General features: G+C 37.5%; 2 protein-coding genes and 1 pseudogene across 2 annotated transcripts; 1 reads left to right on the plus strand and 2 right to left on the minus strand.

The window, feature by feature from the left end:
• Window positions 1–1,009: 1,009 nt before the first annotated feature.
• Window positions 1,010–4,033, plus strand: LOC142622042 (glycolipid transfer protein 3). The gene is made up of 6 exons (XM_075795452.1): window positions 1,010–1,303; window positions 1,411–1,466; window positions 1,713–1,843; window positions 3,075–3,210; window positions 3,505–3,648; window positions 3,735–4,033. The coding sequence occupies exons 1-6, from the start codon at window positions 1,141–1,143 to the stop codon at window positions 3,768–3,770; spliced, it is 666 nt and encodes a 221-aa protein (XP_075651567.1). The 5' UTR covers window positions 1,010–1,140; the 3' UTR covers window positions 3,771–4,033.
• Window positions 4,034–11,970: 7,937 nt separating this feature from the next.
• Window positions 11,971–12,381, minus strand: LOC142623382 (uncharacterized). Its single transcript, XM_075796790.1, has one exon. The coding sequence runs from the start codon at window positions 12,379–12,381 to the stop codon at window positions 11,971–11,973; it is 411 nt and encodes a 136-aa protein (XP_075652905.1).
• A 1,625-nt stretch (window positions 12,382–14,006) lies between these two features.
• LOC142643696 (endoglucanase 25-like) lies at window positions 14,007–16,695 on the minus strand (annotated as a pseudogene).
• Window positions 16,696–18,260: the final 1,565 nt, after the last annotated feature.

Raw genomic sequence — 18,260 nt, forward strand, 5'->3', positions numbered from 1 at the left:
AATTCATATCCAATAAATAAATATTGAGTAGAATTGTAGTTATTATTATTATTTTTTTTTAAGGGGGAGAATTGTAGTTATTAGATACAATCAAGTTTATAACTAAATTTTGTTTGTCATTTAATATGATAGAAACTCATAAAGTAATATGAAAAAGAGTAAGAGACAAAATTAGGTCGGACACAATTTTTCTCCAAACTAGTTTACAAGAATCTCTTCTAACTCATTTTATGACGATTAATAATATATGTTATTTAAACCAGTTATATAGCTCTTTTTTTTTTTTTTTTTTTAATGAAAGTTTTATAACTCGTTAAATACGCTATATGTATATGATTTTATCATTTCATGGGGGGTTTTCTTCTGCACCAGTTTATGAAAGTTATATAACTCGTTAAATACGCTATATGTATATGATTTTATCATTTCATGAGGGGTTTTCTTCTGCACCAGTATGGAGGTAAACTTTTTCCAGCTAGTATGTAGAGTTTGGCTTCAGCTCCCCGAATTGTAGTCACGGCTAGGATTTTTATTGAAGACGTAATATCAACCTTTTCTCAAATTTCAAAAGCTAGCCTCTTTTTAGCCCTTTTCATCCTTCACATGGCCAACATTATGATAATATTCCCTCAACTGGTAAAGGATAAAGTGCGAGTCCTGATAGCAAAGACTCAGGACAATGATAGACTGTTAGCGGCAATCTAGCCAAACTTATATGCCCCACATATCAAAGTATAGTCTTAAATATAAAATTGCAATTAAGAGAGGCGATTACCCCGAGGTCTAATTCAATGTCTCCATCAATGGCTTATAGAAAAAAGACTAATAAAACATTTGAAAAAAAAAATGTTCCCATAAAAAAAAAAAGGTTCGGAGTTTCAACCAGAGAAGCAACTGCCTCTCATCTAAAACTTTAAAAAGTAACATTTGGGTTGCTAGTCTCTATCAGCGTGACAGTCATCACTCATCAATGCAAATTCAAAAGGCTCCCCCTCCCTCTTTTTAAATGTTAGAATTTGGGAAGTGTAATTTATAGGAAATTAAATATACCAAGTGGTTTAAGAGCTATATATTGAAACAATAATAATCAAGAATTAGAGAAGATTGAGGAGGGAGAGAAAGAAAAGATAAGAGTTTGAAATGAAGAGGAGAAGAGAGATGGAGAAGGGATCAGAGATAAAGTCTGCCATTGAAGAGCTCTCTATGATGGTCAAGCTTAAACCTAGTGACAATCATGATGCTGCTGATCACATCCCCACAAAGCCTTTTCTTTATGTCTGCAACTCGTTTATTCAAGTTCTAGGTAGGTCTTCTCTCTCTCTCTCTCTCTTTTCTCTATCTCACAGTAGCTCTTCTACTTGTACATGTAGAAACTCACATAACCCTTCTGTGGAATAAATTCTTTGGCAGATAAGATTGGACCAACAATGGCTGTTCTGAGACATGACATAAATCAGAATATTCAGGTAATTCGAAAAGAACATCAAGGCATACCAAAAATCTCCCTTTTATTCTTCTTTTAAATTTCTGGGTAGTATTAAGTATCTCTCATAGAATTTCTTCTATGAATAGAGTAGTCATGATTTTTGGAACACCTTGCTTCTCTGGCTTTTTTAAAATTGGTTATTTTCTAACCAGAAATTAATGATTGAGAAATATATGCTTATTTATCCTTGATTAAGTTCATTTTCATGTTCCCTCTCGTGTTATAGAGATTGGAAATGGCGCATGAATCGGATCCTTTACTGAATTCAAATTTGGTTGAGATATTGAAGAAAGAGGCCAGTGAAGGCAATGCAAGAAAAGCTAAAAGCTGTAGTAAAGCCTTCCTTTGGCTTACCAGGTAAACATATCTATATCTTTGTCTTTTAACATTAAAAATTTTTATAGAAAGAAAAGGTATGGTGATGTTTCGAATCCAATATAATCCTAGCAATCGAGCAACTTTTTCTGAGAATATTTATGTAGCTTGTAACAGAGAAGCAACCTTTCTTTATTGTAAATAAATATTACTATTAGACTACAACTTAGTGCAGTAAGTAATAACATTAAATGCAATAAAAAAATAAATGTGTTTACCTAACTTAGTCTGTGGCACGGCAAATTTTTTGTCTTCAGTTTGCCAATGACGGGTCAGACAAAGTTAGTCGTTAGAGTCTCTTGTCCTGTCCATGCCATCTTGTTTGTGGTTTCCACAAGCCTCATCTCTTTGTCACTGCATGATCCAACAAACAAAAAGATTATTCCCCTCCCCCCACACCCAAAGAAGAAGAAAAAAAAAAAACCCTTTTAATTCTAATCCGACTCAATCACAAAAGATCGTGCCTTTTATTTTTTTTGTTTAGTTTGGATCATGTGAGATGAGTTTGAAAATTTTTAATTCTCGAAATTGAGAGAATTTGGAGGCAGGGGAGAGAAGGGGAAAAGGTTTCACTTATATTAAAAAAAAAAAAATTATTAATTTTGCCCTTATGATATAAATTTATTTTTATTTTTTTAAAATTAGCAAATAGATCATAATTGTCAACTTATGACTATTCCTATCCAAATGGTTGGTCTAGTGATTCCAAATGCCTTATTAGAATCATGATTCATGAGGACTAAGACTCGAAATTTTTAATTAGTATCTTGGGATCACTTCAATGGATTCCTCCTCATAATTACTTAGTATGATATGAATACACATCTGGAAAAATAATCAAGTGCTCGAAGCATTATGGATACCCTCATTAGCTAATAATTTTAATAATAATAATTTTTAAGGTATCAAACTAGGGGATGAATAATTATTCCTGTTTCTAGTACTTAATTATTAAAATATTCAAGTAAGAGGAAAGGGTAACCATTCCTCTCCTGTCTTCTCTTTCCCCCTTACCCTCTACTCTCCTCTCCTCTTACTCTAAACTACTGAATATATCTTAAGAATTAAGACTGTAAATAGGCTAATAGCTGAGTCAAATTTTTTTTTTCTTCTTCATCCTTTTTGGCAAACTATTCTCATCTCAATTTCAAAATCTAATGGCTAGGCCTAGGTATTTAGTTATACATACAAATGATTTCGTTTCTCTCTCCAGATCCATGGATTTTACTGTGGCATTATTACAAAACTTAGCAAGAGATCCTGAGCAGAGCATGGAAGAAGCAGTAGAAGAGTCTTACAACCTCACTTTGAAGCCATGGCATGGATGGATATCATCAGCTGCTTTGAAAGTAATAATACCTCCCTCCCTACTTGCCTATATCCGTTCCTTTTATCTTCATCACTTCTTTTTCATCTAGGTGGGTGACTCAAATTGACCTAGTTTGAGCTGAGAATTAATGTCTGTCTGGCCTGGGCCATCAAGGCTTTTCATGTCTTGTTTATCCTCATGAGTACTGCTTTGTTTTCTTCTAGGCATTGTCTTAGTGATAAGCTTTGTCAAGCATTAAAGCATGATCATGCGACTATATGCTGCATCAGCCTTTTTCAACTTCTCTTTCAACTAACAAGTACAGTGTTTGCAGGTAGCTCTAAAACTAGTGCCTGATAACAAAACCTTCACCAATCTCCTAATGGGAAAAGATGATAACTATGATACCCTTAAAGAGCAAATGCACACCTTTATTTCATTACTTTTGCCTTTTCTAGAGGAAATCCACTCTATCCTGGTACGCTTAAGTTCATGATTGCTAACACTATATGCATGCAGTTCTTTTTTTATTTATCATTTTTTTTTGTTTGTTTTTGTTTGCAGAAGGTGTATAACTTGGACAGGTTAAAGTCTACCTAAGAAGATACCACAGAAAGAAATGAGGAACACACACATATATATATATATGTAGAGAGTTTGGTTATTTTGAATAACAATGAATCCCCCCCCTTTCCCTCTTTTCCTCTCTTCCTTCATGTAACAAAAAAATATATATATATGTAGATAGCTCCTTAGGAAAAGTTTGGTATAAACTATAAACTACTATTCACTCATGTAAACTTCTATGATGTATATCATATATATCATCTCCTATGTTTAGTACAAGCACTTCCTTGGATAAAGCTAGCTAGAGAATATTACTAAATCCCAAAACTTCCCACAATACATTCTTTAAATTCCTTCCAATTATTTAAATTATATATATGTATGTATGTATGTATATGTTGGTCATAGGTGACGTTGATTTTCCAAACCTGATGCTATATGTCAATGTTGATGTATCGTCTGTGGCTTGAATCGTAGTTGGTCATATCGACCAAATTTGAGTAAAACCATTCTCTTTGTGAGCAGCACATGTCCTTTGACCCTAACCAGTTTATGCTTCTTTTGGGGGTTTGTACAAGGTAGCATTAGAAGAATGTTAATTAGGATTCAATTTTTAAGTTACACCAAAGATGGCAAACACCAAGTATGAGGATGAGGTAGAGAAGTTTATGATAAGAGAAAATTTTCTCTTTGACATAGGTGAAGGTGAATGAACCATCTCTTAATCTAGAAAGTAATTCATAAGGCTTTACTTGGGAAATCAAAGAAGCACGAGAAGATGATTTAATCAAAGAGTGTCCCAAAGTTTGATTATGATTTAATCCTAATTAAATTATTATCGAACGACCTTGGTTTTGTACAAATAACGAATCGTTGGAAAGGTCTCTGATGTAGGACAACCTAGGCTTCCCACCTAGATTAGTCCTACCGTAGAACCTTAGGCTTCCTACCTAAGGTGTTTGGAATCACCACCAAACAAATCAATGCAATCTCTACAAATAATCTCAATAATAATAATAATAGTCTGTAAAATACAAAAGGAACCATTTGGAGCTTTATATACAGCTTCCAGGAATCATAATGATAAAGATAAACTCCTAAACAATCTCAAATACTAACACGATAATCCTAACAATCTCAAATACTAATCCAATACTAAAGATAAACCCAAATAAAGATAACATAAATGATAAAGAAAATCTCCACAGATGTGCTATCATGTGGTGTCAGCACCAACTCCCCTGGGGTGGGAGAAACTCGACCCCGTCGAGTAAAGCTCATAAGGATCAAGTGACATCCAAATAAGCTTCATCGAGCCACAAGCTCACTGGGTTAGCATGGTGCCTCCGTCGACGCTCATATGTACGGATGATAAGAGGTAGAGATGAGGTGGTAGCAAGTGTATCCAAGTAAGCCTCCAAAAGAGCGAGATCAAGTTGCTACAACTCCTTTCTAGTGATCCATGTACAATCGGAATCAGGCCGTCCTTGCCAGCGAACCAAGAAGCGTTGAACTGTTCCATCCTTAGTGAAAAGAGACTGCTCATCCAAGATAACATCAATAATATCTTTATGTGCCTTTTGGAAACAAGATGGTGTAGGGCTAGGGACAGGGTTAGCCAAAGAAAAAGAGGGTGGATCATCAAAAGGGTCATAAGGAATAACTGCTAGACCTTTAAAAGCAATTAAATCAACAATATTAAAAGTAGAACTAATACCATAATTTGAAGGTATATCAATCATATAAGCATTAGATCCAAGTTTCTTTAATACCTTGAATGAGCCAGCACTACAGGCCTGTAATTTCTTAACGGTTCCTGAAGGATACTGTTCAGGCCTGATACGAATCATAACATAATCTCTTACATCAAAGTCTAAATGACGTCGATGTAAATCAGCTTGAGCCTTATACTTAAGATTACTAGCATGAATTCGTCTGTCAATCTCTTTATGCAACTCATGCATGTGACTAGCAAACTCTACTGCAAACATAGAAACCCTATCATGTGAGGACATTGGGAGAAGGTCTAAAGGTCTCCTAGGTGTATAATCATGAACAACTTCAAATGGAATCATATATATAGACCTACTGACTGAGTTATTGTATGCAAATTGGGCTACAGGGAGTATAGATTCCCAAGTCCTACCATTCTCACCTATGAGACATCTTAGAAGATTTCCTAGACTCCTATTGACAACCTCAGTTTGACCATCAGTTTGAGGATGGTATGCTGTGGAGAATTTCAACTTTGTTCGCATCATGTGCCAAAAGGTCTTCCAAAAATAGCTCATAAATTTTACAAAGTTTCAATTTGGTAAAGCTCTGTTCACCATAAATCCCACTTGAACATAAAGGATTTTTGAAAACAGCAAAGTGAGATCTTTAATAAAAAACTTGGGTTTGGTACTGCCATTCGAAGCTTGGAGTTTGCCAAATTAGAAAAAATGGAGCGATGTGCATGGTAGTTAGATTTCAAAAAGGTGATTTGGGAAGCACGATTGTTTGACCATCACTACAAGCATATTTAGGCACCATTAGGTTAAAGTGATGGTTGACTTTGAAAGTTGGGTTCTATGTTTGAGAAAATGGAAATGAAAAAGATGCGAATATATATACAAAAATCTACGGGGAAAATCCCATGTTATCTGTTATGAAAAACCACGGGTAGAGCAAAGGTTAAATTCTTTCTCTTGGAACTATTTCTTCATAGAGAAAAATGACTAAATTTTTATAAGACCTCTCTCTCCTACCTGTTAACATATATGGTGTTGTGGGCTTTAGGCCCAACTAGTTTACTATTGAATGCAGTATTTCTAACATGGTATCAGAGCCACTGCTCTGACATTTTCTTAGCAGTCTTGTCTTTATTGGTGGTACTATATTCTCAACATCGCTTTCACTATCACAGCAGCTGACGCAATTTTTCGCCGTAGAACCTCCGACGTCTTCCAGTCGTTGTCCTTGGGTTCTGGACCTACAACCGCCGTCGTGGAGGAGTACCGCACCACACAGACCACTGTACTTCCTACCTCCGCCGTGCATCTTGCTCCAATAAATATTTTTCAGGTACCACAGTGATCGCCTCTTCCCGATCTACTCAATTGTGGAAACCTCGCAGTAATTGGAGCCTCCACGCACCCCCACGCGCCGTCCAAATCTTCTGCACTGAAGCTCACGCGCCGAAATTCTTCCTCACGCACCGCCACGCGCTCACACGCGTTGCACGCGCCAGACTTGCACCTGCTGATGTCAACCCTAGGTGACGTCATCACTGCCACGTCATCGCTGACATCATCGTCCATCTACGCTGCTGACGTCACCCGCCATGTTATCGTTGACCTGCGTTGACTGACGTTGACCCGCGTTGACTGCCGTTGACCTGCGTTGACCAGCGTTGACTTTGACTTGAAGGTTGACTTTGACCGTTGACTTTTCTCCAAGGTTGATTTTTTTTTGCAGTCCAGGTGCTCCTTACCCAGTTTTTCGTGTAGATTTTATTTTTGCAATCTATTTTTGCATATTTTGCTTCTAAATGAAGAATAAGGACAGGTCTTCTTCCTTTTGCAACAATTGTCGCCGAGAATCCAGCAAACGTTTTTGCAATTTTTGCAAACGTTTTGGCCATAATATTGAGACTTGCTATCAGCACAATAAATCAGCTGTTTCAATTTCTGCTGCCACTATTGCTACCATTGAGAGTGTCCAACCAATGGCTTCCGTCTCTGCATAGTCTAAGTCTTCAGGTCGCACTTTCACCATGTCCACAGATGACCTTAAAAACATCATCGCCAATGTCATTCGTATCGTTGGTAATGCATCTTTTTTCTCTTCTCTCTCAGCTTTATCTGGTATGTCTCCTTCCTCTTGGCTTATGGATTCTGCTTGTTGTAATCACATGACACCTCACTTGTCCTTATTTTCTGAACTTCAACCTGCACCACACCTTCTTACTATTCGTACAGCAAATGGTTCCACAATGTCTGGTCATAATATAGGTTCCATTTCAACCTCCAACCTCTCAGCTTCTAGGGCCTTTAATGATCTTGACCTTTCTTACAATTTGTTTTCTGTGGGACAATTAGCTGAGTTGGGTTATCGAATTATATTTAATTATTCTAGGTGTATTGTGCAGGATCCAAGGACGGGACAGGAGTTAGGGACCGGTCCCAGAGTTGGGCGTATGTTTCCCGTGGACAACCTTCGTCTTCCACTTGTTGCTTCTATTTCTATTGCCGCAGCTGCTGCAGTTTCTTCTATTCCTTCCTTTGCGCTTTGGCATGCTCGACTTGGTCACTCATCTTCTTCCCGTGTACAACAATTGACTTCTAGAGGTTTGTTAGGTTCAGTGTCTACAGAAAATTTTGATTGTATTTCATGTCAGTTAGGAAAACAACCAGCTTTGCCTTTCAATTCTAGTGGATCTATATCCACTGATATCTTTGACCTTATTCATTCTGATGTTTGGGGACCTTCCTCTGTCTCTAGTATTGGTGGATCTCGATATTTTGTTATCTTTGTTGATGATTACTCTCGCTATAACTGGATCTTTAATATAAAACATCGTTCTGAATTATTGCTAGTGTATTCTAATTTTGCAAAAATGGTTGAAACTCAATTTTCTAAACGTATCAAAATTTTTTGATATGATAATGCTCTTGAGTACACTCAATATGCTTTTCAAGCTGTTTTGCATTCCTATGGCACTGTTCATCAACTAACTTGTCCAGATACCTCTCAACAAAATGGTAGAGCCGAACGAAAACTTCGTCATATTCTTGACACTGTTCGTGCTCTTCTTCTCTCTACCAAAGTTCCTGCTCCTTTTTGGGGCGAAGCTGCTATTCATGCTATTAATCGCATTCCCAGTCCTGTCATCCAAAATTAAACTCCATATGAGCGCCTTTTTAGGTCACCTCCGGACTACCACCACCTTCGCTTATTTGGCTCTGCTTGTTTCATTCTTCTTCAGCCACATGAGCATAACAAACTTGAGCCTAGGTCAAGACTTTGTTGTTTTCTTGGCTATGGCGAAACTCAAAAGGGGTATCGGTGTTATGATCCTATTTCTCATCGTCTTCGTATCTCCCGCAATGTTGTCTTTTGGAAACATCGCCTCTTTGTCGAGCTCTCTTACTTCCGTGCTTCTCTATCTTCCTCTTCTGTCTTAGATCTATTTCCAAATGAGACACATATTCCTTTTGTAGCTGCTCCTGGCCGTCCTGTAGCTGCTCCTGATTCTTCTATTGACTTCTCTGTCCAACCACCAGATACCCTTAATCCCTTTCCTAATTCCCCCTTTAATGAACAGGTGGAAGATGAACAGGTCGAAGACGAGCTACCCAACCCTGATCTTGGGTCCCCTGCTCCTACTCCGCCTAAAGATCATGCACAAGACATTCCACCTCGTCACTCAACTCGGGTAAGGTCTATTCCTGCACATTTACTTGACTATCATTGTTACACTGCCCTTGCTACACTGCACGAGCCTCACACCTATCGTGAGGCTTCCACTGACCCTTTATGGCAAGAGATTGCAATGAAAGAGGAACTTGATGCATTATCTAAAAACCATACTTGGGACTTGGTCACTCTCTCCCCTGAGAAATCTGTGGTTGGTTGTAAGTGGATCTACAAGATTAAGACTCGCTCTGATGAGTCCATTGAGCGCTACAAAGCTCGTCTTGTTGCAAAATGTTTTACACAGGAGTATAGGATTGATTATGAAGAGACCTTTGCTTCGGTTGCTCGTATCTCATCTGTTCGTGCCCTCTTAGCTGTTGTTGCTGCCACTAAATGGGATCTTTTCTAGATGGATGTCAAAAATGAATTCCTTAATGGGGATTTAAGTGAAGAAGTTTATATGCAACCTCCTCCTAGTCTCTCTGTTGAATCAAACAAGGTTTGTCACCTTCGACGTGCACTTTATGGCCTTAAACAAGCTCCACGTGCTTGGTTTGCCAAATTCAGCTCTACCATCTCTCATTTGAGTTACATGGCCAGTCATTATGATTCTGCCTTATTTCTTTGTCGCATTGACAAAGGCACTATTTACTTTTCCTGTATGTGGATGATATGATCATAACTGGTGATGACCTCAGTGGCATTCAAGAACTCAAGGATTTTCTCAGTCAGCAGTTTGAGATGAAAGATCTTGGACATCTCAGCTACTTCTTAGGTCTTGAAATCACTCATTCTACAGATAGACTTTACATTACTCAAGCCAAGTATGCCTCTAAACTCTTGTCTAGAGCTGGACTCACTGATAGCAAGACTGTTAACATTCCAGTCGAGCTTAATGCGCATCTGACTCCCTCGAGGGGGAAACTATTGTCTAATCCCTCTCTTTACAGACGTTTAGTTGGCAGCCTAGTTTATCTTACTGTTAGTCGTCCAGACATTTCTTATGCTGTTCACCAGGTGAGCCAGTATCTGTCTGCTCCACGATCGACTCACTATGCTGCTGTTCTGCGCATTCTTCGGTACCTAAAGGGCACTCTCTTCCATGGTCTTTTCTACTCTGCTCAGTCTCCTCTTGTTCTTCGTGTATTTTCTGATGCTGATTGGGTAGGAGATCCCACTGATCGCAGGTCCACCACTGGTTATTGCTTTCTTCTTGGTTCTTCTCTGATTTCTTGGCGAAGCAAAAAACAAACTCATGTGGCCCGTTCTAGTACTGAAGCAGAATATCGTGCCTTTGCTGATACCACATCTGAGCTTCTTTGGCTACGATGGCTTCTCAAAGACTTAGGTGTGTCTACATCCTCTGCTACTCCTCTTTATTGTGACAGCAAGAGTGTTATTCATATTGCTCACAATGATGTCTTCCATGAACGGACTAAACACATCGAGATTGATTGTCATTTTATCCGTTATCATCTTGTCCATGGTGCTCTCAAGCTAATCTCAGTCTCCTCTACAGATTAACTTGCAGATATTTTCACCAAGTCACATCCTAAGGGACGCCTTCGTACTTTGGTTGACAACCTCAAGTTGGTCTCACATCCACCTTGAGTTTGAGGGGGGCTGTTAACATGTATAGTGTTGTGGGCTTTAGGCCCAACTAGTTTACTTGTATAGCACACATTCTTGTACTACACTCTTACTTGTACTGCACTCATATGCCTCCTATATAAAGGCACTTATGTATATTCTTTTTGTAAGAAATATAATACTATTGAATTCAGTATTTCTAACACTACCTATTAGCCTACTACTCTTGAGCTTTTCTTCCCTACCAGACTACTACTCTTTTGAAATGAGCGAATAGGCTAGCACTAGTATTGCAGTGAAGTCCTTTAGCCAATGAAACTGGGTTATGGTGCTCCATCCTTGTTTGTGGGAGTATGTTCCTTTGTCGTCATGTATGGTTGTTGCACCCATGCACGATATCTTTCAAAAGTAGAGGATGCAAACTTTCCAACTTACCTCGTTTGAGACAAACAAAGGTTGGAAAGGCCAAAAAATTAGTTCTCAAAAATAGGAAAAATCATGCGGAACCCACAAAATTGTCCAAAATCAGGTTTTGGCACCTTCTTTGCACACAAATTTCTCATCGCTCACACAACGTTAGTCCAAAAAGTTGATACTTTCTGAACCTAGAAGTAATTATCTACATCAAGCAAAAAAAACATCGTCTCAAGATTGCATCCAGATTGCTAGAAATGACTCGTGGAAAACTACAAAAATCAACTTTGAGACTTTTTCCTATTTGGACAACCCTACTTCATAACTAAGTAACTTTTTGCACATTTTACCCAAACTGCATAAAGCTGGAACCAAATACGCGCAAATTTTAGTTTGGGAAGGCCTCCAACCAAAACGTGCAAAGTTAGTACCTTGAAATTGACTGCTCGTGGATGTAGGCATCTCGTAGAACCATGTAAATTATTGTGTTCGTTGTGTATATGCTTGTTATTTATTTATTTTGTATTTATTATTACTGATTTGGATCTTGGTTTTCTTAAATGCTTATAAAATTTGCACGGCTCAAAGTTGAGATCAATAGTGTTTGAGGCAACTGCTAGTGCTAGCAAGGTAGTCACGGGAGCTAGACACTTATGGTTTCTATTAATCTCATGCCTTGGCTATGTAGACAATCTGAATCTGCAAATGTAACTCCTGAGTGACAAACTTACTAGTTATGACTTAGCATAAGCTCACCTTTTTTTTTTTGATGAGGAAACTTTCATTAAACCAGAAAGTGAATTACAACAGAGCAAAGGGCACAGCCCCATTACAAGCAGTCCATATGAATCAAAATTTTCACTACTGGAGGAGACATCCCGCTCCACACCTGACTAATCCCATTACATTTTGCATAGCGGGCTAGCTCATGCGCTACCCTGTTGTAACCCCTTTTCAGGTGCCGAATCTGCCAGCTGCTAAATCCTTCTAGGAAGCAACAAATCCCCTGAAAAATATGACCAGACTCACCTCTTAAATCCTTGGCTGCAATACTTTGGACTACCGAGAGAGAGTCAGATTCTACAATAATCTTTTGAATGTCCAGTTCCTTTGCAAGCATGACTCCCACCTCAACTGCTAGAGCTTCAGTCTCAACCACAGAGAACTTACCTGGGAGTACCCGACAGAGTGCACCAACTACATCTCCTCTGCAGTCCTTGCAACATGCTCTTGCCAACATTTGAATGAAACAGAAAATTTAAATTGGACATTATGAGCACTCTTGTTCCCATAATCCATTAGTCAATCTGAATTATACAGAAGTGGATATCTTATATTAAGAATTACCCTCAAGGGAATACTGTTCAAATTCAATTTTAAAAATTACTCTCAAGGGAATACTGTTCAAATTCAATTTTAAAAAGGCGAAAATGCACTTTTGGTCCCTACATTTTGGGTCAATTCCCATTTTGGTCCCAAAATTGATTTCTTTGCTAATGTCATCCCTAAAAAAAGAAAATCGTTTTTAAAATGGTCCTTTCCGTCAGACTAGAAACGGAGAAATCCTACGTGGCTAACGGAATGTCTGTTGTGGACGTGGTGCCGACGTGGCTATTTAAATATTATTAAAAAAGATTATTTGGCATATTTAAATGCCATGTCAGCATTTTAATTTTTTTAAATAAAGCCACGTCAGAAAATTTATATAAAACAGAAATTAAATTTAAAAAAAAACCTTAAATCTAATTTAATTAAAAAAACTTGTTTCTAAAAAAAAAAAAAAAAAAAGTGTTCTTCGTGTTCTTCCCCCTCTCTCTCTCTCTCTCTCTCTCAAACTCAATCAACCATGGAAGATTCATCATCAAAAGACGACAGCCCACGAGTTCTCAGAGTGCTAGAAGCTCTAAAACAAGCCTCGCACGAGTTACAAGCCCACCCGAGCCCCAACTCGGACGAGCTCAACTCGTCCTCCGCCATTAACGCTCTCCTGGAGCTTGAAACCGAGTCCGACGCGCTTCTCTCCAGAGACCCAAATCTCTCTACCCTCTCTCAACACCTTTCCAACCTCAAAGCCCTCCTCGAGACCCTCAAGAATTCACGCCGCCACCACAGCATCCAATCGTTCTTGACTCACCGAGTCTCGACTCACTCCATCTCCCGAGTCGCGGCTTCCATTGAGTCCGAAATTCAAGCCTGGATCGACCGCGAGAGCATCGAGACCTTGACGCGTGGATAAGGTTTAACAAAGATGTGTTCGTGGGTTTGAGAGAGAGAGAGAGAGTGTATGTGTCTGATTTTGTTTCTGGGTATGTGTTTGTTGTTTGGTTGCTGGGTTTGTTTTCTGGGAATGTGGGTTTGAGTTCTTCCTGGGTTTGATGGGGAAGAACACGAAGAACACTTTTTTTTTTTTTTTTAGAAACAAGTTTTTTTAATTAAATTAGATTTAAGGTTTTTTTTTAAATTTAATTTCTGTTTTATATAAATTTTCTGACGTGGCTTTATTTAAAAAAATTAAAATGCTGACATGGCATTTAAATATGCCAAATAATCTTTTTTAATAATATTTAAATAGCCACGTCAGCACCACGTCAGCAAACAGGACATTCCGTTAGCCACGTAGGATTTCTCCGTTTCTAGCCTGACGGAAAGGACCATTTTAAAAACGATTTTCTTTTTTTAGGGATGACATTAGCAAAGAAATCAATTTTGGGACCAAAATGAGAATTGACCCAAAATGTAGGGACCAAAAGTGCATTTTCGCCTTTTAAAAATTACCCTCAAGGGAATACTGTTCAAATTCAATTTATTAACTTAATTGTTTTATTATCAATCAGTACTTTTCCTCCTCTCTTTTCTAGTACATCTAATTCCATATCAAGGTTAGCAATAGATTGAAATCTCAAGGACCTGTTGGAATACGGATATTCTCAAAGATACCCAGTTGGTCTATGCCGAAACTAAAGCCATTTGAATCATAAGAAATGCTGGGAGGATCATGAAGTGCAATTAGTGCTGCCACTAAACCAGCATTGCTCGAAATAGTTGGTTCAGTAAACTTTGGTTTATTCCTTTGGTCTATGAAACTGTCATTTTGGTCTGGTCCTGCTACCATGGCTCCCAAAAGAACATTTGGATTTGGATCCACAGAGTTTAGCCATCTATCCCCCTGTGCACAAGAGTAATGTTGATTGTCCCAAGGGATAGAGGAACTCCTGTGATGAACTTGGGTCGGGAAATGGTTGCCAAAGCCAACCATGTAGCTCATCTTCATTGGATTATCTCCTAGTATGTAAGAGTACAATTAAAATGAAGGAAAATTACTGCCTATTCAAATATACGAGCTTTATGAATTAAATTCCATCCATTCTATCAAGCAGCAAGGCTAAATATTGTGATATTTTTAATTCTTGCCTGCGACATGTAGAAACTCCTCAACATCTTCACAGAAAATCCATCATTGCTACACATCCCACCTTATCTACGCAGAAGATCAAGGTAGTCACTGTACAATTTGCTGAGAAGAGCTGCTGTTGCTGCAAACTGGAGTGGTGTATCATAATCAGGCTTTAGGAGGATCAATCCACCTACATCAAGGAAATTTATGGGATAGCATGAACAGTTCATATATTAATATATACAAATGCCCGGAAATTTGTTTCCCTATGTACAGACATGTATATTCAAATATGGATTGTAATTGAACACTCATAGATACAAGTGTCCAAAAGTGCATTTTAGAATAAAGATCCTTTCTACTTGCGTTCACGTTATGCCCTACCAATTGCAGTATGTCATGTGTTTTATTTTATTTTATTTTTTATTTTAAACTTTGGTTACTTTAAGAAAAATAGAAGGAAGTGTGGTAAATTCTGATGGTTGGAATATAAAGTGGAACACTCGGAATGATTTTTATTAGTGAGTTTCAATATTTACATACGTGTATATTCAAATATGGAATGCAGTTGAACAGACTTTTACCTTGTGTTTTATCGAAATTCTGATCAGAAAGATAAGAACACATTACAGAGTCAGTCAAGTTTGAAGATGATAATAAAGCATCTTCATATGGGTAACCAACATCATGGAAGAATCGAAGTTGTGTTAGCAAAACCTAAAAGAATGCACAAGTTAAGAAATTGCTTTGTGATCCACACCCAACTTATGTATTATCTTCTAAAATTTTCATATAAGAATTACCGAATTAGCTGTAAACTTGTTGTCACAATAAAAAATTCCTTGGTCAAAAGGAATTTTATCATTCTCAGCATCGTCATATCTTTTGGTAGCATCTTCTAGGTAAGAAGTGTTCCTAGTTGCAAAGAACAACCAAGTTCCTCCCCAAATCAATTCATCTAGGTAGCCAGATGAGTTATAGAAATTTCTTGCTTCTCCTCCACGGGCATCAACCGTGGTGTAAGTTTCCTGCTTCGTAGAGTCTACGTTAGTTGCAAGCTCAAATAACTTCTTTGCTGCATCGACTAAATATTTGGAGTAAGCCTGATCATCTTTAAATACCAATGATGCAGCTGATAATGCTGCAACGATTTCCCCAGTTAAATCTGAAGCTGTGATATCACATGTAGAAGCAGGTCTTTGATAAGTCATGTCTTCTGTCCTTTCCCAACAGTTTGTCATTAGGAATCTTGGAATCATTATTAGCACTTCCAACCGAAAATCACAATGCACAACATTAAATCTCCAATGCTAGTCTCTAGGAAAAAGGACAAAGGTACAATAGTTATGTATGCTTGCCTGAGAATACAAGATGGGTGAAGCTGTTGCGCTTGAAGGAACAAAAAGCTTAAGCAAGTAGTCACTGCCCCATTTGATGATGTCCTTAACATGGTCAAGCTCACCTATATCAGTATACTTTTGATGATATTCGATCACAGTCCAACTCAAGAGTGTAACAGTATAAGCTGTAGGGAAACTGAATTTTATATTGTTTCCTGAATCATAAAAGCCACCCACAAGGTCATGTGTACCAGTTGAGTTCCCATCTTGCAATCCTGAATCTCCTCGAAATTTTACAGGACTGTTACTCGGGTAATTTCCAGCTGAAAAGAACAACTCTTCAGTGAGTCACATGAAAACAATCAAGTTGTATCAAAAAAGAAAAAGAAAAAGAAAAAGAATCTTATATTAAATGAAGTGCTTGCTATGATATATAGTACACTTTTGAGCATCAAAAAATGTTAGAGCTTGGCTTATTGCAAGTGTGAGATTCCTTGAAGTTCCATGATGGGCATGTTTGTGAGGCAAAAAGTGCATCAATAAGACAAGGGCTAGGACTAGCAAAATTGCGAAGCCTGAAACGTAAATAAAACGTTTGAAATATTTTTTATATGTGATAATGAGTTGAAACTCAATGGATTTTGAATATGAAGAAGGAAGTAAAATCATAAGCAGTTTCAGACTTAGGGATGAGGAAGAATTCCACTGGCTTGATGAATGGAGAAGGCGACCAGACTCTGATATTGTATGAGCAAACCTTACAGCGGGCCTTTCTATATCAGAGGAAGACATGGTTTACGAAGATGGTATCAGCAGAGAAAAGAAAACATGAAGAAGAAACAGATTCAATGCAAAATAGTTGTGATAGCTAGATGGTCTTCTTCTAAGTCCTTTTCTTTCACTTACTGGATAACTCTATAAACAATAAGGTCCATCGATAATTACAATTGAAACCATTTTTTTAAAGAAGGTTTTATATTATTAATTCCTGAAAAATGGTAGCCTACAAAAAATTACTTACAGTTAAAAATCAGCAGCCATTTAATATTGGGGACATAATTATTAATGTATCATATAGGGATATCAGTTGACACAAAAGTTAAACCAATAGGGTTGTGACCAATTTTGTTATATCAACCACCTACTCTTATGGTTAGTCTCAATGCAGGATTTCATTCTATCAAAAAATAAAAATAAAAATGTAGTTCACTTAACTAATTACATCCTCAAACGTGAATATTTCCAAAAAAATAAAAAAAAATACATAAGCTCATTAGTGGTATGAATTCAAAGACAAAAAATCTAGGAAGCACATATACTTTATTTAAGATATCGTACACATGTCGTATTCGTGTCATACTCATATCATATTAGTGTTATATTGACTGTTATATGTTATAATCTTTTAGAAATTGATTGTGTCACCATATCGTACTCGTGTCCATACTTAGACTGTGCTTCTTAGCTAAAAATACATATTCATGATTTCTAATTGATAAGATTCCAAGGAATTTGGATATTATGGACATACTAAGAGATGCTTTGTGGATGGGAGGAATTCTTGAAAACGCCCAAGAAAAGCCGTCTCAAGTTCAACGATCATCTCAATGTAGTCTCTGTCTGTTGTGCCTTGGAGTTGGTGTTTGAGAGATATATAGAGACTCTTCGCTGCCCTGTCTTTGCAATTTACATTAAAAAAAACCAGGAAGGAAAGCATCTTTTCTATTACAATTTACAACTATCTTAACTGTCTCTCATTTTGTAACTCAGCCAGTCAACTTGTAGTGTTGCACTTCCTTGACTTCTGTCTAAGGCGCACACAGTGATACAAAGATGCTTTGTTGTGCAAGGCTATATGTAACATTATTTCACTTATATGTAAAATCCAGCTGAGAGAAGCGTTGCATAAGATACTATGGAGATCCACACACTATGAGTCTATGATCCAAGAGACTACACACCCTTGGTTTGGACACTAAGCACAACCCACATTTTAGAATTAAAGCCCCGTTTAGTTGAATGCCCTTTTGGCTATTCAAGTTTTCTCATTCTGACCGGTATACCATACAAAATTGCACCACGGTTTAGATTAATTGTTTTAAAACTTATTACAGATTTTTAATGATAGCTATTCTATATTGAATTAAATTTAAGGATAACAATAATTACCATAAAATATTGAGGAATCCTCGATTTGGTCTATGACACTTAACTCTCCTCTGCTTAGATTATATTAGATGTGCTAATCTGTTCTTTTTTTTCTTTTTCTTTTTCCTTCCTCAAAAAACCTATAATTGAATGGACAATCACTGTTTACCAGGGAGAAGACCCAAAAAGATACTGGAGATGGACTGGGCCCAAAGGAGTAACGAAGGAAGTCCAACC

Source organism: Castanea sativa, chromosome 1, assembly GCF_040712315.1.
Source record: "Castanea sativa cultivar Marrone di Chiusa Pesio chromosome 1, ASM4071231v1".
NCBI classification, from domain to species: Eukaryota; Viridiplantae; Streptophyta; class Magnoliopsida; order Fagales; family Fagaceae; genus Castanea; species Castanea sativa.